The sequence below is a fragment of the Drosophila miranda genome, chromosome XR (assembly GCF_003369915.1).
Source record: "Drosophila miranda strain MSH22 chromosome XR, D.miranda_PacBio2.1, whole genome shotgun sequence".
NCBI classification, from domain to species: Eukaryota; Metazoa; Arthropoda; class Insecta; order Diptera; family Drosophilidae; genus Drosophila; species Drosophila miranda.
The window spans coordinates 6,028,337-6,054,387 of NC_046674.1; the positions used below are offsets into that span (position 1 = coordinate 6,028,337).

Genomic DNA, 26,051 nt, shown 5'->3' on the forward strand with positions numbered 1-26,051 from the left:
ACAACGGCCCCACACACAGCGCCAACGAAAGTGCGACTTTCGAGGAGAATTTTCATGAATGAAATTCTCATCCAAAAATCGTTGCCCAAGTCCGTGCCACAGAAGCAGCGTAGATGAGCGAGATGGAGAGAAACAGCAGCACCCACGCACTTGGGCGGGGCAGAGGGTTGCTTATTTTCGATGGGGTTTTCGATTTGAAGGGTGGGGCAGTGGTAGGTGCATGACACCCAGGACGTAACGCGTGGGTCGCCTTGAGATTAGGGGGGAGACTGTACTATGTAGCTTTTAGGTGGCGTCTAGGTTTAACTCTTCGCATGTCCCAGGGCCCCGCCCGGCCTTGGCTTTTCCTCTGCCTGATACCTTCACCCGCAGGTAGAAGCCAAGGTCAGTCCTTGGAGCGAGCCCCCTCCCCCCCACAAGTTCAAAGTCCAAGTGCCGCGCACTTGTCAAAGTATAATTTGTTGTGTTGAAAAAGGAATACCCAACTGGGGGCTATTGGGACCATTGGTCAATGAATCACTTGCCGCATTATCTCTGTACAATCTTTGAGAGCCTTAATCGAAAAAATGAATTGAGTGCCATTTCGCAATGATGTCTCAGGTGACGACGGCATTGTTTTGATTATCGTCATTGATGAATACTTCCTATATGTAGTATATTGCACTCAGTGCAATACTCGTATAGTCATTCACTTCCTATATTGATGATCTCCCAAGAGTGATGCAAGTTCTAGGTAAAATTGGGTCATCAATCGAGCCGATCCGATCCCATGATCTATGCATTTCAAGGGAAACGTATGACTTTGAGTTCCCTTATGAATAACCCTAAGAACTCATTTTACAATGGATTTTACCATGAACATTAGTATTTATATATGATATACATACATATGTACTTATGTACTTATGTATGTATGTATATCATGGACCTCATTCCATCTCTGAGTTGGAACCGCCTATCATTTTCCCACACGACTCGCTTTACTGACCTAAAACAACTCGAAAGGGATTAGGACGGGGAGCGGAGCCCCTTTCGATTATCGTGTATTCGTGTTTCCGTTTTGCGGATCAGAGACAGAATTGTCGCGTACACACACACACTTCCCACTAATTCTTTTGGTGTCCAGCCCCCAAACAGATTTTCTGTGAAGTGATTCACGCGCCAGCGGATGTTTGTGGGCGCCACGAGTCTTGACGATCGACATGCGTTTGACGTTTGACCAGGCGAAATCCCAAAAGAAACGATGAAATATTCCCTCTCCAGAGACCACTTGGATGACGTTGTTCCAGCCAGCAGCAGAGATATGCTGAGATGGAAGTGGGGGACGGGGAGTGGGGAGTGGGGAGTGGGGAGCAGCAGCAGATGCGAAACAATCATTCAGTTTTGACGCCCACGCGCATGAGACCTGCGATTGATATGAAACAAACTGGAAACTGGAGGTACGGGACCTGACCAAATGACTGACTATTCAGCGAATTGAAAACCAAATGACGTTGGTAATGGATGCCACCTTACCCCTAACCGGGGCTGCTTCTGGCTGCCTTTGCCCTCTGACGCATCATTTGCCAGCAGCAGAAGCAGAAGCAGCAGCAGTAGGCCGGCTCCACGTTGTATTCTTGAAGGAGAAAATAAAATAAAATACGTAAAAGGTACACCTACGCCCAAAATCAAAATCCTTTTGACGTCATTCGAGGGGAGCTTGGCGAATAAGAGATTAAAATAAGGTCCCAGCCGAAAGGTGTGTGGGATAAGGGAAGGGCTTTGCTCAATGTGGAATGGGTTAGGGCTTAGATGGAATTTTAAAGAGCCTTTTTTGCAGGAGAATTGAGACGTACCCTTTAGTGGTTATTTCTGCAATGAAATATTTGGTTATTAGCTATAGTTTGGAACCTTTCGGAAGATTTGATTAGATTGACTTGAGAATTAAACAATAATAAAGGACTAGCTTGGGACAATGCAACTTCTGGAGATACTACTATCCACAGCAACTCTATTTGGAAGAGGGCCATGGAGAGGAAGAGTTTTTTGAAAGATATTTATCTGGAATTATTAAAAGGCATGATCATGATGGTACTTTATGCACTCTATTCGGATCTTTCACTTTGCTTTCGGAACAGAACTGATGTTGTAGTCCCCGGTTTGGTCTTTCTTCTTGAAAGATGGAATTTTTGTTGCACTATGTAGAAAGCATTCAAGCCTAGAAATGTTGTCTGCTTTTAGCATTTATTCGCTCCACCTCGACTTCGCGTTTTCATCGGCCGTCCCATCCCATTCCATTCCATTCCATCCTTCTTCAATGGCGGACGTACGGACGGGGGCTAACGAAGGTTAATGCGACTCAGTGTTTGACCTCCAGGGTCAAGCTGAAGGCAAATTAATTGCGACAATTGGGTGAGTCGGAGAGAGCCGGAGAGAAGAGTTCTCAGAGCAAACGAGGGGGAACGTTGTGAGTTGCTGCGGACACCGCAACTATACAGTTATACCCGATACTAAGTCAGTATGGCTCTCCTCCGGCAGACGCCGCTAATATTAAACGACACGACAAGGAGTGCGTTCGAGAGAGACAGAAAATCAGTCTGAGCGTGACGTCGGGCGCTGTGTAGCCACTGCAAATTGATTTGTTCCTATTGGCTATAAAAATGATCTGATCTGATCCAGATCCAGCAATCTGATAGATATGGTCATTATCTATGATTCTGCGTTTTTAGTTTTCTCGTATCCTCAATATTGTGGATGCAACAGACTTTCGTCCTTTGTGGTGGCGGAAGTGGGCGGGGCGAAATTTTGAGATACACGTTTTATAGTAAGATCTAACAGGAGTGCGGATACCAAATTTGGTTACTCTAGCCTTAATAGTCTCTGAGATTTTTGAATATCCCCAGATTTTCGTCCTTTGCGGGGGCGGAAGGGGGTGTGGCGAAATTTTGAAACAAACTCGTCTCGATCCGATATATTAGGAGTGTGGATACCAAATTTGGTTGCTCTAGCTTTTGTAGTCTCTGAGATCTAGGCGCTAATGTTTTACTCTAAGCAAAGCCGCCTATGCTACGTGTGTGTTAGAGAGAGACAGGGCGAGAAAAAATGAAATTGTTTTCTTGATGCTGGCTATAATAATAATACGATCCAATTCAGATTCCGCAGTCTTAAAGATATGGTCATTCTCTACAATTCTACGTTTTTGGTTTTCTCATATCTTTAAAATTGTGGATGCCACAGATTTTCGTCCTTTGTGGGGGCGGAAGTGGGCGGGGCGAAGTTTTGAAATATTTTTGTAGCAGTGACATATCACAGAAGTCTGGATCCAAAACATCGTTGCTCTAGCTCTTATAGTCTTTGAGCACTAGGCGCTGAAGGGGACGGACAGACGGACGGACGGACAGACGGACAGACGGACGGACGGACAGACAGACAGGGCTCAATCGACTCGGCTATTGATGCTGATCAAGAATATATATACTTTATGGGGTCGGAAACGATTCCTTCTGGACGTTACACACATCCACTTTTACCACAAATCTAATATACCCCAATACTCATTTTGAGTATCGGGTATAAAAAGAAGAGCTTTCCTGGCCGAACCGACCCGACGCGCTTGTAATTGATACAAAAACAAAAATCTCCAATTGCAGCCAATTGATTCAATAAAATTTTGAGTCTTGAATGTTGGATGTGAAACTCCATCTCTCGAAGCAGTGGCTCCGTGGGCACTTCCGTTTCGAACAAGTACGAATATCTGTATCTTTTTTTTTTGAATTTTGCAGCATTTTCTGTGTGTGCGTGTGTGTGAGTGAGTGTGAGTGTGAGTGCGTGGCAGGTCCGTTAATTATGTTGACCCAAGTAATTTGTAAATCAAATATGGAACGTGGAGCGTATGCTGCAGCGTGGGTGTCTGCATAAAGTGTGTCTGCCACACCCACACCCTCGTCCCTCGCCGCTCGTTCCCTGCCTGCCACTTGGATATTGTAATTTGCCACACACCACCAGAGTGGCATTGGTGGCAGTGGCATCCCCCAGCACCCATCGTACACCCACGCAGCAGTCAGTTGTTGGCCTGGCCAAAAAAAAAGGAAAGCAGCAGCAAAGTGTTTCGGTACATACACCCACAAAAGTCTATATACAGTTTTATTTTTGATAACGCTCGGGCGGAAACATCGCACGCCCACGCCGCCGACTGCGGAGTCAGCGTTTTTCCAGACACCCCACCACCACCACCAATCCGCCTCGCCATTCATTTCCACCAGCCACCAGCTGCTGCAAAACGAGAAGAAACACTGCCAGCCCGCACAACAACAAAATAGACACTTACTGCCACACACACACACACACACACTGCTACAACATTTTACGCATTCCAATCAGCCGTGTGGGCGTCGCGTCCGTTTCCCCTTCTCCCGTTTATAGTATACATATGTATGTATGTACAACCAACGCGAAATACAAGCGGAGGCAGAAGCGGAGGAATAATATATGTATACAGAAAGCAAACTTATGAATGAAAAGCTTCGAACTATACACACGCGGAATATTGATTTTTAAAAGTCTCCAAAAGTAAGTCTCCGGAGTAACCTTGAAATGTGGGTGGAGGAGGGGAGTGAGTGCAAGTGCAGTGTGATGGAATGTAATAATGTCGTAAATGCAATAATAGAATTTGATGCTTATCTGAAATTATCTCTATCGTAGGAATGTTTACCATTTCAAAAGCTTTGATTCAAACATTCGAATATAACGGACGTAAGGCGCCATCTTCCGAAACAATTAAACTTTTGATATATCGATAGCAAGTGTGTAGTTCCCATGTAGTTACCATGTAAAACACTGGAAATTTTTGTTGATCTTTTTTGTTTAAACCTTGTTTTATAAACAATTAAATAAAAAAGAGTACTTAAAAGTAGCAATTCTTAAACAAAATAGATTAATCAATCATATAAAATTATGTGGGCAAAGCTGAGGGATCTATATAGCTAGTAATATTTGACGGAAAATCAAAATCGGGGAATATGGTTTCCAATCCTTGACGGAGAACAATTAACCCATTGCAAGCTAAGGGGGTATTTTAATCTTCCACCGAAAATAATGAAAATTTAATAATTTTAGCTAAGTTCAGATGCAAGATATCGTGGTTTTTTTTTAAGTTCAGAAGAAAGATGGCATGGATCTACAAGAAGAATTCACAATCAGCAATATTTTCCACCGTTTCCCTCTGTCGTTGAACTGTTTAAATACAGGGGGCTTAAGTGGGCCACATTTAAGGTAACACTGTGCCGGAGGCGGGCTAATTTTTTTTTAATGCAACAAAATTGATAAAAATATCACTAAAAAGTGATAAAACATGGAGCACGATGCGGAGGAGAAGTCGTTTCAGCAGCAGGCATTGGAGATACGTGAGCCAGATGCCGGCTTCGATCCCCAGCTACCGCCACAGACCGGCGAGGAGTATCTGATGCATATGCTGTACGAACGCAAACGCTGCCCTGCTGTGGTGACCAAGCGCTCTTCGAAGATTAAGAAAGATGTCTCCAATATAGGCCTGGAGATGCTGGAGAGCGTGAGTAGAGAACCATTATACATTTGATATGGTTAGTGATGAAGCCTCCGTTGCAGATGCCCTTGCCGCCACACAAATGCCTGCTGCCCACGCCCGAATGGCGCAATGAGCAGGCAAAGAGTTTCCAGTCAGCCCGAGCCCAGGTGCTCGCGATGCGTGAAGAATTGACGGCCCACAACTATGACCAATCCGCGGAGCCGCCACTGACCTCTGACATCGTCAAGTGGGAGGCATTCTGCCGCGAGAAGATGCCACTGCTTAGCACCCTGTTGCACTTGAGCCAGAGCGATTTGGAGCATCTGCTGGAGATGCTCAGCCAGTGGCTGCAGGCCGAAGAACCAGTGGATTTGCTCGTCACGGATGCCTGGCTGGGCCGCTGGCTCTACGCCACCCTTGTCTGTCTGCATCTGCCCCTGGAGCCGTTCGTTTTCAGCACACTGCGCGGCATAGCCCGCTCCTGCATCCAGCTGAGGAACAAACTGTCAGAAGAGGAGGTGAAGCGAGCAGCTCCCTACAATCTAATCATAACACTAATCGTCCAGGTCTTTGCTCAGAGCGATCTGAATGCGTATCTTTAAGATTTATGTGCTTAGAATCCATACCCATAGAACCTATCTAGATTATAGAAACTTGTTTGTGTACTATGTGAATGTTTAATAAGCGGAAAAGATGCGTCTGTAGGCTTGGCAAATGTCGCAGCTGCTCTCGTGATCATCTGCAGGATCGCTGCTGCTGCAGCAGAACGAGTGGCTGCCGTGTGTCAAAGAGGAGCTCTGGCTCACGCTGCTAATCTGCGTACTGCTGGAACAGGTGGAGAGTCGCCGCCTGTTCTGCTGCTGCTGCTGCTGCTGCTCTGGCGATGCACTCCCCGAATAGCTGCAGGCGCCGTGGCCACAGTTCGATTTCTTGGCATGGCAAACGGTCTGTTGCTTGCGCGGCTGCTCCACTCGACTCGTGCAACGGCTCTCCACATGACGATTGACAGGAGGACGCCAGTCCTCTTTGGGACGTCTTCTGGAGTTCAGGCTGGAGCAGCTGCATCCCTTCTGTCGGTCCTGTGTGGTCATTTGCGCCGACAGCTCTACCTTGGGCGCCAGGATGCCCGGAAACGCAGGCGTTGCCTTCATTAGCAGCTGCACATTGGAGCTGTGGGCACAACTCAATCGCGGCACTGTGGGCTGCATCACGTCCGAGAGGGACCCCAAGAAGTAGGCCAACCTACGACCATTCTGCCAGATGGTGATCTGCAGCTGCTCCGCCCTCAGCAACTCGTGCATCTCCTCCAGAGAGCCCACGCTCTTGAAGTAGCCCTCCATTTTGAACTGGTCGTGGCACAGCATCGGGAAGCGTGGCTCCATCGCTCCGGTGCGGAAGTAGTAGCCCAGGGTCTTGATGGTGACCTCCAGATAGCCGTGCGAGCACAGCCACACGCCCGGACAGGTCAGCTGGAAGATCAATGGAAGCCATCAAAAAGGAAGTAGCTTTAAAGATGTCTCCACCAACCGCATGCAGCTGTAGCTCCAAACGCACATAGAATCTTTTGTGGGACATTTCTGTGGAACGGTCCAAGTGAAAGTGACATTCTGGAATGGGGCTCGATGACAGGGGATGCGGAGGCTTGGGGCTTGGCTCCTTTGTTGTGGCAGCCGGTTCGGTTGCCCCAGGCAGCCGTTTGAATGTGAAATTTGAAATCGATAGCGAATCGATTACACGAGCCGCTAGCCATTACTGGCAACTGCCAGTCTTTTCCAGCACTGTTCTTATCTCAAATTGCATTTCCACGTCAGGTTCATTATCAGTTTGTATCCAAACATATTGTAGAAATGCTGCCGCGCTTAGTCATCCTGGCACTGGGAGTCCTGGCCAGCAGCCTCCAGCTGTCGCAGGCAGACTCCTCTCCCGAGGAGGAGCAGGGCGTCCGCTATGCCAATCGGTGTGAGGCCTGCAAAATTCTAGCCGCGGAACTGGAGGGACGGCTTGGTGAGACCGGCAAATCGCACGACGTGATCGAGACGGGGTACTCTGTGGACGATGTACGGCCCAAGAAGCGCACCGAGTACCGCCGAAGCGAACTCCGCCTGCTGGAGTCCTTGGAGAATGTCTGCGAACGCGTCCTGGCCTACAATCTGCACAAGGAGCGAACGGACAGCACCAGGTTCGCCAAGGGCATGTCCCAGACATTCCAGACCCTGCATGGCCTCGTCGACAAGGGTGTCAAGGTGGACCTGGGCATACCCTACGAGCTGTGGGACAAGCCCCCCGTCGAGGTCACCCAAATGAAGACCCAATGTGAGAACATGCTCGAAGAGTACGAGGAGACCATCAGTGACTGGTATTTTAAGCTGCAGGACCAAAAGTCCCTGCGGCAGCATCTCTGTGAGGATCACGTGCTGAAGAAAAAGGCCGAACGCGAGTGCCTCAAAGAAGAGCTGGCCCCGCCACAGCCGCAGCTGCAGCCAAAAAATAAGCCCAAAAAAGGAGACAATGAGGAGCTGTAGAGCAGAACCAGTGACACGAGATTACCGCCCTGAGATCTGTCTGTCTAGTGCAGAGTTAAGAACAAAGAAAAAGTGTTTTTCTTTTAGATTTTAAGTAGACTTACTTGTCGTCTGTTCTTTGTGTGAAAGCAACTTCCAATTCGTCTGAGCCACAAAATGTTACTGAAAATTTAGCTCAGTGGCCGAGGGCCTATTGATTTGGCGCCGGCAATTAAAAGTTGAGTGACCTGAAAGGAGGTCGTTCACACCAAATGGCAATGGGTGGCCAGAGGGTCGCCTCGCTTAAATATTCCTCCGGCATTCCCCCTAAATGCATTTCCTGTGTTTACATGTCCTGTGTTTGTATAATAAATACGTAGCGTATATTTATAAAGTAAAAAAAAAAATAATTGTATAATTTATAATTGGATATTTCCATCTTTTTGTTTTGCTCTCACTATAAGTTCTGGGAATCATTTTCGAGGGGTTTTCCCAGCCCCAACGTTTGGGAGTCATTGAAAGGGTTTTATTTTAAGTCTTGGATGCAATTCGATTGGAGATTGTGTGTTCAGGGGTGTTCGGGTTCTCCACCTCGGATCCCTTTAAAAATATATATTTTTTGCGCTTAGAGCTTCATCACATCCCAGGGATCGTCCATATATTGTAGGATTGCCTTATCGTTTAGCCTCTCGCCAAAGACGTCCTTCAGCAGCCGCAACACTCGCTCCTCGATGAAGGCCACCTGATCCTGGGGACAGTAATCATCCTGAGCGGAATGGGCCATCGTTATGGCCACGGGAGGCACGGGAAGACGTTCGAGGAATCGCTTGAAATTCGCAAAATACTCTTCCAGCTCCTGGCTGCTGCTTATGTGATGGGGGAGGCCATTGTTGTCTGTGGTGCTGCCCGAATCGAATATCAAGTGCCAGTCAATCTCATCGTCGGGATACTTGTCCTGCAGTTGCTCGGTCAAATGAACGATCTTCGCATAGACCTCGGGACTGATAACCGTCTCGTCGGGCAGTTCTAGCCCCTCCAGGCTGCGCTGCTCCTCCAGATGCCAAAAGATCCGCTTGAGTGCCTCCAGCTGCGTCTGCCGCTTGTCCGCCGTGGCCATGTACTCCGATATGGTGGCCGTGGCCGCCTTCTTCACGGCCTCTACGCTCACAAAATGGAAGATCTCCTTCAGCTGATTGTAGCAATCGGCATCTTTGTAGATCTCCAGAAAGGGATTCGAAGTGCTGAAGAAGTCCAGGTCAATGTCCAGCACAAAACCCTTGGCATCCTTTTCTGTGATGAACTGCCGAGGGTCGAGACTGTCGCTGTCTGCATCGTAGACCTGCAGCTCTACATGTCGTTCCTCCTGGAGGCTGTCGCTCGAGCAGTAATTGCCATCGGCAATAAAGTAATCCAACGGACAGTCCACGCCAATGCGATCGTCCTTCTGGCCGATCTTAAACTCATGCTTGCCGGTAGGTATCTGCTGGCACCACGAGTTCTTCAGCCAAACCATGCGATTAAAGTGGCCTGGGAACGATACAGAACAGAGATTCCTTTAGTTGGGGGGGAACTCGGATTGGACTGTAGCACTCACCTGCATACAGCGTTGGCATGATCCAGTTCTCAATGCTCAGCTCATTCAGCATCGTCTCCTTGTCGTAGGTGGAGCTGGCGGCTATATGCCGCGGTATCACCAAATCCGGATGCGAGTCAAAGTGCACCAGGAGATTGTTCTCCAGCGGCAGGTGTCGCGTGCCCAGGCAGCGGTAGATGAACTCCAGCACGTCATTATGATAGTCCACAATGAAGACGGGAATCCGCCGGAATGTACGCAGGTTGCTTTGAGTGCTTTGAACCCGCTCCAGACAGCTCTCTTCTTCACTCCCCCCCTCGACGGCAGCAACCAGTTGCGGAACCTCCTCGTCATCATCATCATCATCCTCCTCCTCATCATCATCCTCATCATCGTCTTCTTCCTCCCTGTCTACCACCTCACGATCCTCTTTATCGACAGTCTTTTGTTTCTTTGTTGGCGGCGCCCCCTCCGACAATGCTGCTTCTGTTTCCTTACCACCCGCACTTTCACTTTGCGACAACTTTTTCAATGCTGCCGCAGCACCCTCCATATCCAGCGTATCCGATTCCATTTCGTTTTATGCTTATAAATTGATTTGCAATAGAACCAATTACTTGCACCGCAAGCTTTTTTTTGTTTCGTTTCTTTTTTTGTATATAATTTTTTGGGACCAGCTGTTTTGGCGCGGATTTATCCATAAAGTATACCGTCTGGCCCTCCCAATAATACCGTCTCATTCTTAAAATATACCGTAAATATACTGATGGAAAAAACCAACTTAGCCCACTTAACCCCATTCGATTTAAACAGCTGAACCACTTTAGTGGAGCCGCGAAAAATACAATTTTTAGGAGATTTTTCTTATAGATACATATATTCTTTCTTAAGAACAAAAATGACCACGATATCTGTCACCTGAACTGCGCTAAAATTCTTCAAGTTTCATAATTTTCGTGAAGAGTATTTAATAACCCCTGGTCAGCAATGGGTTAATCGTTCTTTGTCCATGATCAGAAATCATATTTCTCTATTTAGATATTCGGTAGAAAATGACTAGCTACCGAGGACCCTAAGCCTTGAACACATAGTTTAATCCGATTGATGAATCAATTTTCTACAATATTGGCTAATTTTAAAGACTTATTGGTGTGTTTAAGATAGGGCTTTAACAAAAAACGTCAACAAAACTGGAAATTTTTTTACATGGTAACTACACGATAACTACATATACAGTCGACGGGATAATTGCTGGAGCTGCGCGCCAAAGTGAAATTGTTTGAACCTGAATGAGTGACAAGGATATGATTGTAATTAGTGAAATAAATGATGCAGGGAAGTACGATTTGAAAGAGTGGAAATTCGGGAAAACCTGCGTGTGAAAGATTACATACCCTAAATTCTTGAATATATGTAAAAATGAATTGACATAATAGACCATTATATACCGATATACCGTAAAAATACATTCAGCTAAATTTCGTCGTCAAATGAGGTCCTTATGGCACTAAACTTCACGACCTGTCTACTCTGAAAGATAGCTATACAATGAGACTAAACTGTAACTCCAGTGACTAAACGACGTCTTCACACGTCTAGAGCAAGATTTCACTATCTAGTCCCTTTAAGATTCAATTTGTGAAGGAATAAATGAAGTAATTTCAAGTAAACTTGACTACTCACATTATTAGATGAGCGTTAAATATCATAAAAATAGTAATTAATACAAAGTTTTTGAAAGATCTTAGACCCTTTTTAGTATGGTTCATAAAAAAAATATTACAAAAGAACTAATTTTTGATTTGTTTATTGGACATAAGACTTTGCTTCAAAGAGAGAGATAGCATGAGCGACAAAAATAAACGTCTCCGGGCTATCAGTCCGAATAGCTGAGGCACTATTTGTGATTAAATTATGCTCCACAGACAGCCAGCGAGCCAGCAAAATGGGATCTGCAAAGTGTAACAATTGATTAATTATGCCGCAGCGCTGCATCTCTCAACGGGAAAGCCAAGCTGACGCATCTATCTCGCTCGCTCTCACTGCAAGCTTCTCCCATAAGGCTTCAGGCGACACTGGTCTTGAAGTGTATAGGAATTCAAATTCCATAATACCGTAACGCGTATTTTTTAAATACTAAACAAAAGTCTGTAGCTGAGCTGCCAACGAGCGCGCGTAAAAATACGTTAATTTGAATTTAAACTATTAAATTTCCACTAATATTAAGATGTAGTTCAAGGAAAATTAATTCATTAATTGACCAGAACCAGCCCTCATTGTTTCATTTTTTACCTTTCAAGCTATTATGCTTCTTAAGCAATTTCTCTTTAAGAAACCTTTAAATGTATTAATCCAATCAGTTTCTGCCAAAGAACGTTGTTATAAAAGAATATTTTTAATCAACGGAAGCCAACGATACGACAGTCACTACGATCTTGGCCGTAACAAAGCCTGATTGTCCTTTTGAACCCCCGTCCCATGGAGTCCGAGGCAATAATAGGGCTATAAAAAACGCATTTCATAATTGTCTTATGAAAGCGGCAGGCAAGCGGACGGAGAGGACTGAGACACCCAGACTCGGACAGGGCTCAGGACTCAGGTGTGTGTGCGTGGGGCTTGCCTTTGTGCCTGCCCTGCCGGTTCCTTGGGACTGTAAAATAGCCCCATAAGAAGAGCGTGGAGGCTCAATTAGCTGTCAAGCGCAGAAGGAGCTCCGGAACGTGTACCCGCCACGTGGGCTGGGTGGATGGAAATCCCTGGCTTGGCGTCCATTGAATTTGCAAATAGTTAAGGAATTATGAAATGCTTATTAAATTTCAGGTTTAAGTGCAAGTTCACATTTAAAATTCATTAAAACGAACAGAACACTGTGGAAACACACTCGAATTAGCCGTGGGGCAAGAAGCTAAAGAAAGATAGAGGGAGTGAGAGAGAGAGCGAGCAAGAGATAGGGATAGAGTGAGAGAGCAAGACATATGGTGTTGTTAAATTGAATTTGCAGACGTTTCGGCTGCTGCTTGCCACTGTGTGGGTGGATGTATGTATGTGTATGTGTATGTGTTTATTAAGGAAATCATAAAAGAATTGTTAAAAGGCAACAAAAACGAGTAATGACGAAGAGGAAGCGAGCAAGGGGCAGCAGCAACATGCGTCGAGAAGCAGACACAATGTCGCTTTGGCCTGCCATCCTGTAGCCCCCACCACCCGAATAATCCCACGTTTGACGCTTTTTCCAATTGTCCCGCTTGGCTCTGTTCCTAAGTGGAAAACGCCAGAGGGAAAACAGAACTTTGCTGCACGCGCCGTCCTGGTGCTGCTGTTGCTGCTGTTGCTGCTGCTGCTGCTGCACTGAGATGTTGTAAGTCGTCTCCACTTACTCCACTACTTCTCGTAAAACATTTATTTCCTTGCCTTGTTTTCCTGCTTTTTCCTTTTTGCAGTCAGCAAAACTAATTTCCATGCTTGCAGGCGCTCCTCCTCCCCCCACTCTCCAACTCATCTTTAGGTCCTTGAGCCTACGTCTGCATAAAAATATCGCACAGTCCCCACCAAAAAAGGAAAAGCAAGAAGGAATCTCCACCGTTTATCTGTTTGTTTGCTTGTTTGTTTGTGAGAGAGTGTGTGTGTGTGTGTGACAGTTTCCCAGGAGGGTATTCGCCTCCTGCTGCTGTTGCTGATGCTGCTCCCTTCTGATCTTGTTGTTCTTCTTATTTTCTCCTTGAAATTTATTTGTCCGCAACCATTTTGTGCTGCATGCGTGCCTTTTTAACCTTTTTCTTGTGTATCTTTAATCATTTTTAATTGAAACGCAAAAGGTCTTCTTCGTCTCGCTTCGCTACTGGAAAGAGCCTCCCCCCGAACCCCACCAATTCTATTCCCCATTCCAACCTTCAGATATCGCCCCACCATTGCCGGATCATCGCTGGCCAATTTTTAGTCAAATTACTTTCATCGTGTGCGTAATTTAAAATTTAAATCCAATTTGGCTCTGACCTTTTCGGAACGAACGGGGATGGCTAAGAAAGCACGATTCTGTTTAGTTTCGCTTTTGGGATCATGTTTGAACGATTTTCAATAGACAGCAGTCCATAGTCCACCGTACAGATTGTAATTCAATGGAAAAGTGCTTAAAGACCAGCGCATTTAATTAAACTCTTACAAACGGGGCTACACGGGGTACAGAATGCCCCAAATCGACTCCAAAATGACTTGCTTTTTAACTGATTAAAAAATACAAACTACACCCAGAGAATAAAACATTTACAAAAGCATTGTAATACAATACAGATTTGCGCTAAGGGTAGAAATTGTAAATTTAAAATATTTTCGCTTACATTTACATATATGTATGTAATTTATATTTAAAATAGATATGTATTTTTAGATAAAATATGGGTCTTATTAAAAAGACTTGAAAAAATGTATGTTTAAATTCAAATGAATTCTATTTAATTTAAAAATCGAATATTTATTTAAAATATGCGTGTGTTTCTTTATACTGTGCCATATTTCTCTCAGTGTTTAAATCACGACTTTGGAATCGTATGGTAATTAGGCTACGATTGTTTGAAACGGTAAAAAGACTTAAGTCTTGGGAATCCATTCTTTAGACATCCCTTCAGCGATTGCCAGTTATCAGCTACCAGTTAGGCCTCCTCTAACGATTATCTACTGTGGTTCTTGTGGTGCAAATCAGGTCTTAAATGGTTATGAATCGACTATAGGCCGGCAATAGCTGCTGGCAAGAGCTGAAGTTGATCAGACACTTGGAAATTCCATTTTGATTGCATGCATTTATCCACAGCTCTCCTTTGAGGGGCCACAGCTTTCAACTGACATCCCATAGACGTACGCTCCTCCTCCGTAGGCCTCCGAAAATATGTACGTACGTACGTATATTGCTCTTGTGTATAGGAGGCCGACAAATTTTTCAATTTTTGCACAAGGTTTCCCCCACCTCCTCCCGCCCCTCCCATCATCCAAGGACACACACAGTCAGAGTCAAGGCCTCGACAGATGCACCGCTGCTGTACGTATTTGCAACAAGTTTGAACAAAAAGAGGAAAATAACTGCAACTGCCCCGTGCACCTGCTCCATCATCGGTGGCCTGGTGGCTTGTGGCTGGTGGCTCACAAGGCGGCGGCAACGGCAACGGCTCGTGTGTGCTTAACCCCTCCATCCATCCTCACAAATCCCCTGTCCCTCTGCTAACTGTTGCCTACCACTTTTCAAATCATCCACATCCACATGAGCATCCGTAGCTCGGGCAACCTTGAGTGCTAAAAATATATATTCCCAGGCATAATCAAAGGCCACAAACAGCAGCCGAAAAGGAGGCCCAACACCAGACAGGCCGGACAGGTACCTAAAATACCCTTGCAGATGCATCGTTCCATGAGATACAAAATCAATTAAAGATTCTTGACTTCCTACAGAAAGAGGCACTTTACAGTACCAGAAAAGCTTCCTTTGCTGCGCTGCAAATACACTAACAAAATCATCAAAGACACTGGCAAGGGTATAAGCCAGAAATAGTCCAGTCGAGTAGTAGAGGGAAAAATGTTGAAATGTATTTAATGTAGAAGCCAAAAAGGAAGTGGAAGTGGGTCTGAAATCGAAACACGTGTTCTCGAGGGCAGTGAATCGGTTAAAATTGTATTTCAATTATTTCACAAATTGTTACGGACTCTGTGCCACACAGACGAATACGTATACGTGTACACACTGCGTATGCGTTATTTCCGGCCATCAGAGCAGGGAATGAAAACTTTTGTTTACCTCTGTGTTATGTTATGAATGCTGACAGAGAGAGAGAGAGAGAGAGGCCAGAGCCGTAGCCACTGTGATTTCGATTGCGTTTCGGATTCGTTGGGGCTTCAATTTTCTTATTTTCCTTGTGGTTTCCTTGCTTAATTATGGACTAGTCCCAGCCGTCAGTTGATTCTCTCCCAGCACGGCCCCCTGTTAATCCTGGCACAGCTTTCGTCAAATGGCCCCTTCCAAGTTCTTTCAATCTGTGCCGAATGCCTGGTCCTTTGGCTTTTCCTTTGCCTTTGCATGGCATTGGGTCTTGTCTGTATTTTCATTTCATTTCGTTTGGGAAGAGGCTTTGCCTTAGTTTGAGAACAAACACACCACACACATGTGGGCTCTACTCGTACAATATACATGTGTATGTAATGTATATGTTCTCTAGCAAATCTAATTGAGTTTGGTTAATTATTTAGATTAGCAATTCAACCGAAAATGCGCAGACAAGCAACGACAGCACGATTTATCACTGAGAATCTCATGCTCATAAAGCCCCAAGCCTAAGCCCAAGCCCAAGCCGAAGGCGCCCCCTCTCCAAGAAGTTGGAGAATTATCTGGGTACCAACTGTGATTGCGTGGGCCAGGATCTGCTAAGGATGCTTTTAAGGGGCCAACACAACTTCTGAGGCGGGCTCCGGGCTCATCAATCTTCACTAAATCGATTGCATAAATATGCCAAGAGAGCAACCCATTGACAAATCAATTATTGGCCGATGGGATATGATTTTTAAATTCTGCTCTACTAAGAAAAATAGTCATCTTATTTGTTTCACAGCCTTCAGGGATGTGTAATCCACACAATCCTATGCTTATCCTCAAAGCAAGGATTATTCGGAAAGAGCATTTGCTAAAGCAAGCCAGTCCCTTCCATATTCCTTGTCCTCGTTTCCGGGTATTTCTCGCTTTTTATACAAACAATTCAATTAAAATGAAGAGTGAAATATTTGAGGAATTTTAGTTATACCATTTACGGGGAATTTTCAATTCAATTCAATTTTTTTATACCTACCTTCTCTTGACCTTCTGCAGTATTGTAAAATTTGTTGCAAAACTTCTTTTTTTTTTGCATGCTTCGAACTTTCAGTCGATTTCTATACAATTTTCTTGGCCACCCAGACACCAGACGCCAGAAACCAACCCCTGCCGCATTTATTTCCTTAATTAGTATTCATTTATGCCAGTATTCCCAAACAGTTTTCCAACTTGTTCTGCTGCCAATCGAAGCTGTTCATAAATCATCATCATCCGGCCCCATCTTCATCGCACCTTCATTGGATCCGACTCGGGCACGTCACTCTCAATTAGTGGACGTTGGACCAACAATTCCAGGAAGCCACAGGCAAAACACAGAGATAAATGCGAAGTACGAATATATTTTACCTTTACAATAGAACCCCAAGATGCGACGAACCGAATCGAATCGAACAGAGCCAGAAAAATGGAACACACAAATGTTGTATTTTTATTTGAAAAGTTCTCCTTTTATTGTTGCACGTTTCAACTTACTGTTACGGTTTACAGATGGTTTTGTTTTTGTGGTTCATCTTTTGCCTTTTTTTATATACTCGTATAGTGTGACATTTAATAAGCAAGTTTATATAATATATATATATATGTAGGTGTATTTAACCATAGTCGTTGCACACCAATCGTAATGAAAAATGGGAAACGAACAGGATGCCCAGCCCAGGCTATGCACAAACACATGCTCGTACAATATTGATGAAATGCCATGCCAGGCGACAAATTCACAAGAATGATTTATGCATAACGAAGCAAAGGCAAACCAAAACAAACCAAAAAAACCAAACATATTGCTTAAGCTTACACAACAAAAGTGTTTATTTTTATATTAGCCAGCGTTTATTTAAATATCAATTATTTAAAATTACATTTAATATATATTTATATTTATATGTATCTGTATATTTAGCATTATAGATATATAAAATTGATTTTGTTCTGCATAATCTATTGGGTTCAAGCTCATAGAATCGTAGAGGAAATTGGAAAAAGCTCTGACGAGTCCAAGAGTCCAAGTTGTATCCTTCTTCGAGGATTTTTATTCAAATGTGTAGGAAAGTAAGGCAGCAATTTATGAAGAATTTGTTAATTGGGTTTTCGCTTTCGTTAACACGTACATATGTTGGTATTTATCGTTTAGTTTCGTTTCGACTATTTTCACTAGAGGAAAGTAAGGCAGCAAGTCAAGAGTAGAGTTAGATAGTTTTCTTTTGTATTGGTATTTCAGCAAGTGCTTTGTCACATTTAAGCCGCTTAAATATATACGTTTATAAACACCCACATACATATGTACATACAATACTATGCTCGTAGTACCTACATATAGACTCGTATATATACTTATATTTTGCTTGTATAACTATAGTACATATGTATGTATATATAGCTACCGTAAATATGTTGTTTAAATATGCCTGGATTTCCATATTTCGTCTGTCTGCCCTGCAATCAGCCATCTAACAGGTCAGTACAGTACAGTACATTATTTACTGGTAGGTTACATTGATCTCCACTTCTTCCAAGCAAGGGGTTTCCTGTTGCTTAAGGGCTAAAGCCAATTATTCAGCACTAAAATGTTGTTAACATGGTGTTCTTGGAGGCTGGCAAGGAATGTTGATGGGTCGGAAAAGGTTTCAGGAAATAAATACAAATATCAGATATCAAAATGAAGTGTTGAACTAATAGAAATTACATTAAAATGTGGGGAGGTTTTAGCAGGAATATGTTTTATTTTATAACCAAAGTTCTGATGAAAATCTTACCGATTGCGCACAAATAACTCAAAATCCATCATCACATATCCTTCCAATGCCCTCCACCAAAGTACCTTCCCTAGAGGGAGTCCTTTCCCTTCAAAGCAGCTGCCGATTGATTGATAAATTCGATTTTACGGGAATAAAAATAGCCAGAAGTTCAAAAAGTTAGGCACTTCTCAGCTGTAACTGTAACTGTAACTGTAACTGCAAACAGTGAAATGGTTTCCGTTTCAGTTTCTGTTTCCTTGCCCCCTTGTCTTCTTTGTGGGAGGGGAGGAGGAGTCTATAGAGTTCTATTATAAAATCTTTTTGCTAAGTAGGAGCCTAGGAAATGCGAGCAGCGATTCGATTTTTATATATATAAAAAAATATTATTTTGTATTATTTTTATATGAAACTCTGGCAAGCCTCTTGAAGCGGTTTACTAATTGTTTAAGCCTTTAATTTGTTATCTATCCATTTGCTTAGTTTTGTTTTCGTTATTGGTTTTGTTTTGAATTCTTCTTTTGTGGAAAATTTGCTTTTCATTGATAGTTTATCACAAAAATTTTCAATACGCACTTTTTCTGCACCTGCACCTGCATCTGCACCTACATCTACATACGTCTGCCTACGCGTTCTCTACTGCTTTCCCTTTCAGAAGGGATCACTCAAAGTCGGCCTCCCGCAGACCTAATTTGCTCCTGAACCCCGACATGTGTTTGCCCAGACTGCGGCCAGCTGATGAGATGATGGATGATGAGGAATCATCCAGTCCGTAGTTGGCCTGATATGTGACTGGCAACTCTGGCGACGGGGCCAGGAGCAAACCTCACGTCCGCACAAACTTGTACACTATCAAGAATACCATGAAGGAGAGCGCCACCAGGACCACGGCAGTGACCACCTTGGCGCAGGTGTTCAGCCCGGACTCGTGCGGATTCAGGGGCCTGGAGCTCGTGTGCGTCGCCGATCGGCGACGCTTGGTGGCCAGGCCACGGGCCAGAGCGGGAAATGCCAGGGATTGGGTGAAGGTCAGCTTGTGTATGGACTCGCTGAGGCTGTACGGACCCACCGAACCCCTGGCTGCGGCCCTCAGTAGGACGTACTCCAGGTCGAGGGCATCGAAGAGGGAGTAGCGGGCGGTCATCGTTGAGGAACGTCGACGGCCATCATGCCGGGAGTCTCGCTCCCGATCCGATTGTGGCTGCAGCCACGGATCGGAGACGCGCTGCTGGACGCCCGCCGCGCCCACAGCATAGGCGGAGCCGGAGGAGCAGGCGCCACCGCTGCCGCTGCTGGTGGCCAGGCCGCCGCTGCCAATGCCCAGCCCGACCACACAGCCACCACCACCGGCAGCGCCACCGCCGGATCCGCCCAGGCTGACCGCTGCCACGGATGTTAGCGACGACGTCGTCGATGACGCGGCCGAGCACAGCCGCAGATTGGTGGCCAGTCCGTTGTCATGGAACTCATTGGCATCCTCGATGGAGGTTTGGTCTGGCGATGTCTGCGCCCGTTCCAGAGCCGCCGCATGCTTCATCCTCAACGCGAACAGCCTGGCATGATCCGGGTGGAGCAGGGCACTAGACTTGCGCCTCCCACCATCGCCGCTGGGCACCACACAGATGCTGTTCCTGATGCCCCGCCGGCCCAGCGACAGGTTCGGGGAGCCCTGGGTAGGCGTACTTGTGGGCGATACGTGGCACGATCCACCGCCCGTTCGACCCATGGGGAGGCTCAGCACACCTGGCGGGGCAATGAAGGCGTTGGGCGAAGGCGATGCCTGCACCGAGTCGATGCCCGAGTCGCCGGCGTGTAGGGTATCACAGTATAGCGAGCTGCGCCGATCCGTGCTGAGGGTCAGATGATTCTGGCTGCGCCGGGCATTCAGATTGAGGTTGCTGCTGCTCCCTCCGGCCAGGAGGCTGCTGCTGACATTCGTCTCCACGATGGCGGGGAATATGAAGGATTGGCCATCGGCCTCGCCGCGCGGTGAGTCCTGCAAGAGTCCATAGAACGTTTGAGTGGGGCAACAGTCAGGGATAGGTTTCTTTGGGGATTGGGGACAGGGTAAGCCGGTTGTTGGGTGCTGTGTGGGGGGTCTCGGCCGTGGGGGGAGTTCTGGGCGGTGAATTCATTTAGTTAGGTGGTTCAAAAACTTAGTATTTCAGGGGTGTTTTAGGTATACTATACATAATATATACAAGGTGATGTGGTGGTATCTTGGGTGGGGGGTTACTTACACAATGTGTTGTTTGGGTATAGCAAGGGCTGAACGATAAGTTGTGGGAGATATTCGTATGGGAAATACATACATACATGGACTTCAATGAAATTCGAGTTTCAAGTGAATTTCGTTTGATTTGTTCCCACAACTTAATGGTTAGCCCTCGCTGCCATTTGTGCAAGGATTATAGTACTATACTTTAGCAAAAAAGAATTCCCAATTGAGAGATACATGATAAACGGGTTTCTACGTAAAAAACACGTGTAGAATACACAAAATAACCTCAACAAGATGGGTAGTTCGGTCATATTTATTATACAGTTAGTAAGTAGTCAAAAACGGATAAATAGGAGCTCTCGTTGGAGGCTTTGGCGACAAAAAACGTTAATCGAGGCATGCAAAAAAGTCTAGTAAGGACTAGTAGTAGTAGTAGTAGTTGTAAATAGGGAATAAGATAAGAAGACTATTGTGTGAGAGAGTAGAGAGAGAGAGACTTGATAAAGAGAGGAACTGAATGGAACCATACCCGCTGGCCCTCGGGGCCGCTGTTACGACGCAACTGTACGAAGCCCTCCTGGCGCAAGAGCGGCTACCACGGAAAACCAGCCAGCAATCAAAACCAAACCAAACCAAACCGAACACGCAACGCACACACAAAATAAGAGGTGGGTGGTGTGGTGGTGGTGTGTGGTGTGGTGTGGTTGTGATGGCAGTGGTAGTACATATGTGTGGTGGTGTGGTATGGTGGGGGAAGAGAGAAGTTGGAAAACAAATTAACGCAAAAGGCACAGCGCAACTGACCGCAACATAACCTCACATATGTATGTTTAATTTCAAAACTAGGGAAGAAAAACCAACTAAAAAAATGTACCAAAATTGAAAGCTTTTGCTGCTTTCTGCATGTTTCCTGTATGTTTGTTGTATTTTATTTTCCACGCACACACACAAACACACACACGCACGAAGAGACAAACACACACTCGCTCACAAAACGAACACAGAGAGCAAACAGAAAATAAAAAGAGATAACGCCTACCTGGCTGGGCCACACCTGGAGCAGTGGCAGCGAACAGGATGGCTTGTTGTTCCCGGATGACCCTGCCCCAGTGGTGGATGCGGTCAGACCACCCCCTGGACCGAGACACGCCGGTCCCGCCGAGGATGAGGTGCCAGAGCCCTGCGATAGGCTGGTGTAGTGCAGATGATTGAAACGCTGCCCATCGCTGCTGCTGGCACTTGCTGCTGCTGGTTTCGTTCGCGTCGGACTCTCATAGCCCGTGGAGTCGTCCGAGGAGGTTGTTTTCGGCGAGCGCCAGAATCGCTTTAGGCGCAGTTCGCGCCTTTTTTCTTGTTTCTGCAAAATGTAAACGCAAATTGATTAATGCCCTTGGTTCATCGGATTCCCATGTGTTCACATATTGCACTCGGGGCTCTTTCACTCTCTGTTTTTGCTGTCGGTGAAAGTTTGCATGTGCTTCAATAAATTCAATAAAAATGCATATTTTCCATCGTTTTTCATGGCAAGAAAATATCGATCTTGATATCGGAAAAAATATCACATAGAAAGTCATATGGAAGATCACATTTCTGTGATATCGATATTGCCATTACCCATCACTGGCAGCATAGCGGCGCTTTTGTTTTGTTTTGTTAATTCTTTCGGATAAAATGGTGATTAAAACTGAAACTAATTATGAAAGCTCGCCAACATTTATAGAACACAACAGAAGAGCGCATTTGTTGTCGACGGTTTAATTTAATTTACGCATTCGGCCGTCGCAAAGCAAATTGCTGTTTATTGACATGTCCGATCTTCGTCCAGTGGCAATAAATATTTGCGTTTGGCATTGTGGCAGGGGAGCTCTGGCGGCAGCCTAGCATCTCTTCACCACAATTTGGAGCGAAGCGACCATGCCGCACTGTCGTCGAATTTGTGCATTATTTTTTCAATTTAAAGTGTGGCACTTGCACACACAGTGGAGTGTGGATTGGATGGGATGGAGATGCGATGCGATGCGGCGCGGTGCGGTGCGGTGCTCGTTGTGTTTGAGTTCCTTATTTTGCAATTTGTATGCATGAGAGGCTGCTGCCGCTTGTGTGTGTGTGTTGTTTTTCCGTTAACAAATGGGAACTACCGCGCAATAACAACAATTCAGCGGCGCCACGACGCGACGTGACGCGGCCGTCGCCATGTTGCATTTACCGATAAGCCGCACCGCACTGTTGGGTTGTTGGTGAAACCAAACCTTTTGTGTTGCACGCTGTCGTTGTTTGCGGTTGTTCCTTGTAGGATATTGGGAGCGAACCACTTACACACTCGCACAAAGGCACAGCGGGTAAATTGGAGAGTAGTGGTAGTAGTTTTTGTTTTTACCTGCATATTTTTTTAATATCAAATCCGTTTTATGTGTTTGGTGTTTCATCCCCAGTCCGTTGTGGCGCAAGACGAAAATCGATGGAAAACTGCACAGGCATATGTTCTGTAAAAGAAGAAACCGTATGAGAAAAGGAAAACAAATCCGCAGCCAGATGAACCAGGCAGCCAGTGGCAGGAATGAGGATGTCCCCCGACAGATGAGTCATTGGCAGGCGGACGGAGAGAGAGAACGTATAACAGGTGAGGAGATATCCAGGAGGAGGAGATAACCCCCAACAAGTGAACCAGTGGTAGGATGGACAAGCCCACATATGTACGAGCATACATACAATATATCAGACGAGAAGGTCCCGACTCTCCAATTTCTTAAGAAATGGCATAGACTGTTGGCTTACGACATACGTAACTACATTTCAATTGTTCTCCCCCACAAAAAACCCACACACCCACGCACACAGCATTTTAAAAGGCTTCGTTTCATTCGATTTCAGCTGCCACCGAAAAAATCGGAGGAGGAAAGCGCATAAATAAGGAGAGACATATACAGCTGTGGGAAGGAAACGTCATAGCTGGCCGTCGACGGCAGCAGGAAACTGTCGCACATTAACACGCTGGCAAGGACAATGGCAATGGCGACGACGCCATTAGTGTTTGACAAGGACATTTCACACAGGCACGGCAGACACACACACACACACACACACACACACGCCCAAGCCATACACAAAGACACCACAATATGAAGAACAGCCAGACCTTCCTTCCACAGAGAACACAGGACAGAACAGAACCGAACGGAACACCGTCCCCCCCACCCGTTTCATGGTGGTGTGGTCAAGTTGAAGGATATACTGCTTGTGCCGGGATGGAGCAAGAGTAGGAGCAGGAGCGGGGGGTGGCAAAATGGACACATGCCTTGGGACGCCTGAAAGCATAAATCAGCCATGGGGTGGCAGCTCCGCAGCTCTTTAGCTCTTCAGTTTGTGGCTGCGCACTTCTGACCAATAATTAGTTTGGGCAATTGGATTCGTTATTTGAATTAAGTTTTCCTTGCAGATGACGACTGGCTAATGTATGAGCTGTTGACAACGCTAAGTGCTGGTAAGTGCCTCAAATTATCCTTAATTCACCATTTAAACTTGAAGTTCCATCTGGTACTCGTTTGGTGCCGTATTTTACTCTTATTGTATGCCAATTGACCAACTTGTGTGGAATAAAAGTTTTCAGTAACTTTGGCCGAACCTCCTAATTTGGCAATCATTTCGTTTGTTGCCTTCAAGGACACTTCAATTGTGGTGTGGCCTATCCAAACGCTTTGATAGTTTTCTCCGCCACACAACAGCCACAATATACTGACCACATACACACATAAAGAGCACACCTGGTCTAGTTCCCTCCCCCACCCCCACATGGCTATGGCCGTTGGCCAACTTCTGGTCCGCTTGTTGCATATAGCCATCCCCACAGCTCAAGTGAAGGACAACACGTGGTTGCCTCAACTTAACGACATTCACGTTTCATTTTTTGTTCTCGACGCGTCGTGGAGGCAAAAAAGTTTCCTCCTCTCATGTGTTGTGTTGTGGTGTGGTGTGGTCTGATGTGGTATGGTGTCCTTCAGTGTCCCCAGCCCCCGACACCTTGTCAATCGATGTCAACACACGAGTCTGGCTCGTTCGTTCTCATTGCCATTGTCAAGGCCCCTCGCCGCCTGGCTAGTCCCAGTTCCACTTCCTCCTCCACTTTGCAGCGCGGTTGGCATTGGCCTGTCTGCGATTTCGAATCGCCAATGCATATCAACTAATTCCCAGACATAAATCGTCGCTGGCCCGTTGGCTCGCTGGCTCTGGCTGGTTGGTTGGTTGCTTGGTTGGCCATTTGTATTGCACAAATATTCAATTGGAGATGGCAGCGTGAGCTCAGAAATCAGTCACGATTAGACACAAAGACACCCAAGGTCTGAGGACTTCTTGCTGTTCCCATCTGATCTGACATTTCATCTGTTAAATCATCATTCAATGCATATCCATCGTTCATCTCCAATTTCAATATTAGCTGGCGCCACTTTTTGGCCAGTTTCATATTCGGTTTTTTCTAAACTCCCGCTTGTCCACAGCTGATAATGTCCTTATCCATTTTCTGTCAAGCGTCCTTGGATCGTGTCATGGCATAAACTAGGCATCTTGGGGGCCAGAGGCCAAGACAAGACTAAGCAGAGAGCGGAGAACCGTTTTTCTCCTCCGGCACGCCAGCAATTATACAAATGGGAAGCCCCGACTGGCGGCGGCGGCCCTCAGTCCTCGGTCCTCAGCCCTCGGTCCTAGGTCCTATCCCGTTCCGCCCATTCGCTTAACTCGCTTTTTGTGTTGAGCGTGACCAAAATTTTTAAATTGAAATAAATTTGCTTGCCTGAGTTTTTGTTTGTCGTAGTCGTAGTCGTTGTCGAATGTTGTCGCTTGTCGTTGTCGTTGTTGTTGTTTTCGCTGCAGTTGTTGTAGGTCCCTGCTATTGTCCTTGCTGTCCTTGTGCTCCCTTCTCTCTCATATCTATATAGTATCGTTATCGTGTTTGCTTAACGTGTTTTTCTTGCCTTGTTTTCGGTATTGTTCCATTTTTGTTGCATAGTTTTTTTTTCTGTATTCCGCTATTTGAATTATAAACAAATTTTGTTGCCCGAGGCCAGAGAGTGTTTCGGTGCTGTGGCTAATGTCAAAGGTCAGGGCCATCACCCGAGCCCCCCAGCCCCCAGCTCCTCAGCCCCTCCGGCTCTGTCTATGTGTGTACGAGTGCATCTGTATACGAGAGTCGGTGTCTTAAGGACACGGCCTTTCGACATCGCACCATCCTTCCTGACAAATATTGACAGCTCAGCCAAAACGAATACATTTACATTTTCACTCATTCCTTCTTAAATCATATTTAATTAGCAGCAATTTCGGACAATTTTTATAAATAATGGAATGTGTCCGGGTTTTCGCCTAGCGCTGAAGAGAGAGACAGAGAGAGAGAGAGAGAGTAAATCCGCTATAACGACAATACTTTCGTACTAAAGGAAAATCCAGACAGAAGCAATTTAAATTTTATTACACACCATTTAGTCAAAGTGCCAGTACCCTGTGTCCTGGTGGAAATTATTTATGTAGCCCGTGTGGGCCACACACTGTGTGTGTATGGTTTTTTTGTCCCGGTGCCTGTTTCGTGGCGTTTCGTTCCGTTCTTCTACGGCACTAAACTTTCATGGTGTAAAATATGGTTTGGTTGGTACACTCGCCGGGACCCGA

The 26,051-nt window shown here is 45.6% G+C and overlaps 5 protein-coding genes across 5 annotated transcripts; 2 read left to right on the forward strand and 3 right to left on the reverse strand.

The window, feature by feature from the left end:
* Nucleotides 1-5,235: 5,235 nt before the first annotated feature.
* On the forward strand, nucleotides 5,236-6,189 carry LOC108152737 (protein Gemin2). The gene is made up of 2 exons (XM_017282282.2): nucleotides 5,236-5,545; nucleotides 5,602-6,189. Exons 1-2 carry the CDS (start codon nucleotides 5,330-5,332, stop codon nucleotides 6,121-6,123), a joined length of 738 nt encoding a protein of 245 aa, XP_017137771.1. The 5' UTR covers nucleotides 5,236-5,329; the 3' UTR covers nucleotides 6,124-6,189.
* Nucleotides 6,185-7,200, reverse strand: LOC108152736. The gene is made up of 2 exons (XM_017282281.2): nucleotides 7,049-7,200; nucleotides 6,185-6,990 (listed from the first exon to the last, which is right to left on the reverse strand). Exons 1-2 carry the CDS (start codon nucleotides 7,094-7,096, stop codon nucleotides 6,199-6,201), a joined length of 840 nt encoding a protein of 279 aa, XP_017137770.1. The 5' UTR covers nucleotides 7,097-7,200; the 3' UTR covers nucleotides 6,185-6,198.
* A 98-nt stretch (nucleotides 7,201-7,298) lies between these two features.
* LOC108152738 (protein canopy 4) lies at nucleotides 7,299-8,307 on the forward strand. Its single transcript, XM_017282283.2, has one exon. It carries the CDS (start codon nucleotides 7,369-7,371, stop codon nucleotides 8,041-8,043), a length of 675 nt encoding a protein of 224 aa, XP_017137772.1. The 5' UTR covers nucleotides 7,299-7,368; the 3' UTR covers nucleotides 8,044-8,307.
* Nucleotides 8,308-8,375: 68 nt separating this feature from the next.
* On the reverse strand, nucleotides 8,376-10,304 carry LOC108152735 (UPF0489 protein C5orf22 homolog). Its single transcript, XM_017282279.2, has 2 exons — nucleotides 9,617-10,304; nucleotides 8,376-9,549 (listed from the first exon to the last, which is right to left on the reverse strand). The coding sequence occupies exons 1-2, from the start codon at nucleotides 10,167-10,169 to the stop codon at nucleotides 8,648-8,650; spliced, it is 1,455 nt and encodes a 484-aa protein (XP_017137768.1). The 5' UTR covers nucleotides 10,170-10,304; the 3' UTR covers nucleotides 8,376-8,647.
* Nucleotides 10,305-17,621: 7,317 nt separating this feature from the next.
* LOC108153106 lies at nucleotides 17,622-21,982 on the reverse strand. Its single transcript, XM_033387008.1, has 3 exons — nucleotides 21,812-21,982; nucleotides 21,433-21,750; nucleotides 17,622-20,168 (listed from the first exon to the last, which is right to left on the reverse strand). The coding sequence occupies exons 1-3, from the start codon at nucleotides 21,965-21,967 to the stop codon at nucleotides 18,999-19,001; spliced, it is 1,644 nt and encodes a 547-aa protein (XP_033242899.1). The 5' UTR covers nucleotides 21,968-21,982; the 3' UTR covers nucleotides 17,622-18,998.
* Between the last annotated feature and the right edge of the window lie 4,069 nt (nucleotides 21,983-26,051).

What these genes read in the sequence shown, in the direction of transcription:
- LOC108152737 (XM_017282282.2), top strand. Translation starts at nt 5,330, where the DNA reads ATGGAGCACGATGCGGAGGAGAAGTCGTTTCAGCAGCAGGCATTGGAG. An exon ending in GCCTGGAGATGCTGGAGAGC is followed by an intron (nt 5,546 to 5,601) that starts GTGAGTAGAGAA and finishes CCTCCGTTGCAG; the next exon opens with ATGCCCTTGCCGCCACACAA.
- LOC108152736 (XM_017282281.2), bottom strand. Translation starts at nt 7,096, where the DNA reads ATGTCCCACAAAAGATTCTATGTGCGTTTGGAGCTACAGCTGCATGCG. An exon ending in TGGAGCTACAGCTGCATGCG is followed by an intron (nt 6,991 to 7,048) that starts GTTGGTGGAGAC and finishes TTGATCTTCCAG; the next exon opens with CTGACCTGTCCGGGCGTGTG.
- LOC108152738 (XM_017282283.2), top strand. Translation starts at nt 7,369, where the DNA reads ATGCTGCCGCGCTTAGTCATCCTGGCACTGGGAGTCCTGGCCAGCAGC.
- LOC108152735 (XM_017282279.2), bottom strand. Translation starts at nt 10,169, where the DNA reads ATGGAATCGGATACGCTGGATATGGAGGGTGCTGCGGCAGCATTGAAA. An exon ending in CATGCCAACGCTGTATGCAG is followed by an intron (nt 9,550 to 9,616) that starts GTGAGTGCTACA and finishes TATCGTTCCCAG; the next exon opens with GCCACTTTAATCGCATGGTT.
- LOC108153106 (XM_033387008.1), bottom strand. Translation starts at nt 21,967, where the DNA reads ATGACTTTCTATGTGATATTTTTTCCGATATCAAGATCGATATTTTCT. An exon ending in AAGAGCCCCGAGTGCAATAT is followed by an intron (nt 21,751 to 21,811) that starts GTGAACACATGG and finishes TACATTTTGCAG; the next exon opens with AAACAAGAAAAAAGGCGCGA. An exon ending in TCCAGGTGTGGCCCAGCCAG is followed by an intron (nt 20,169 to 21,432) that starts GTAGGCGTTATC and finishes GGACTCTTGCAG; the next exon opens with GACTCACCGCGCGGCGAGGC.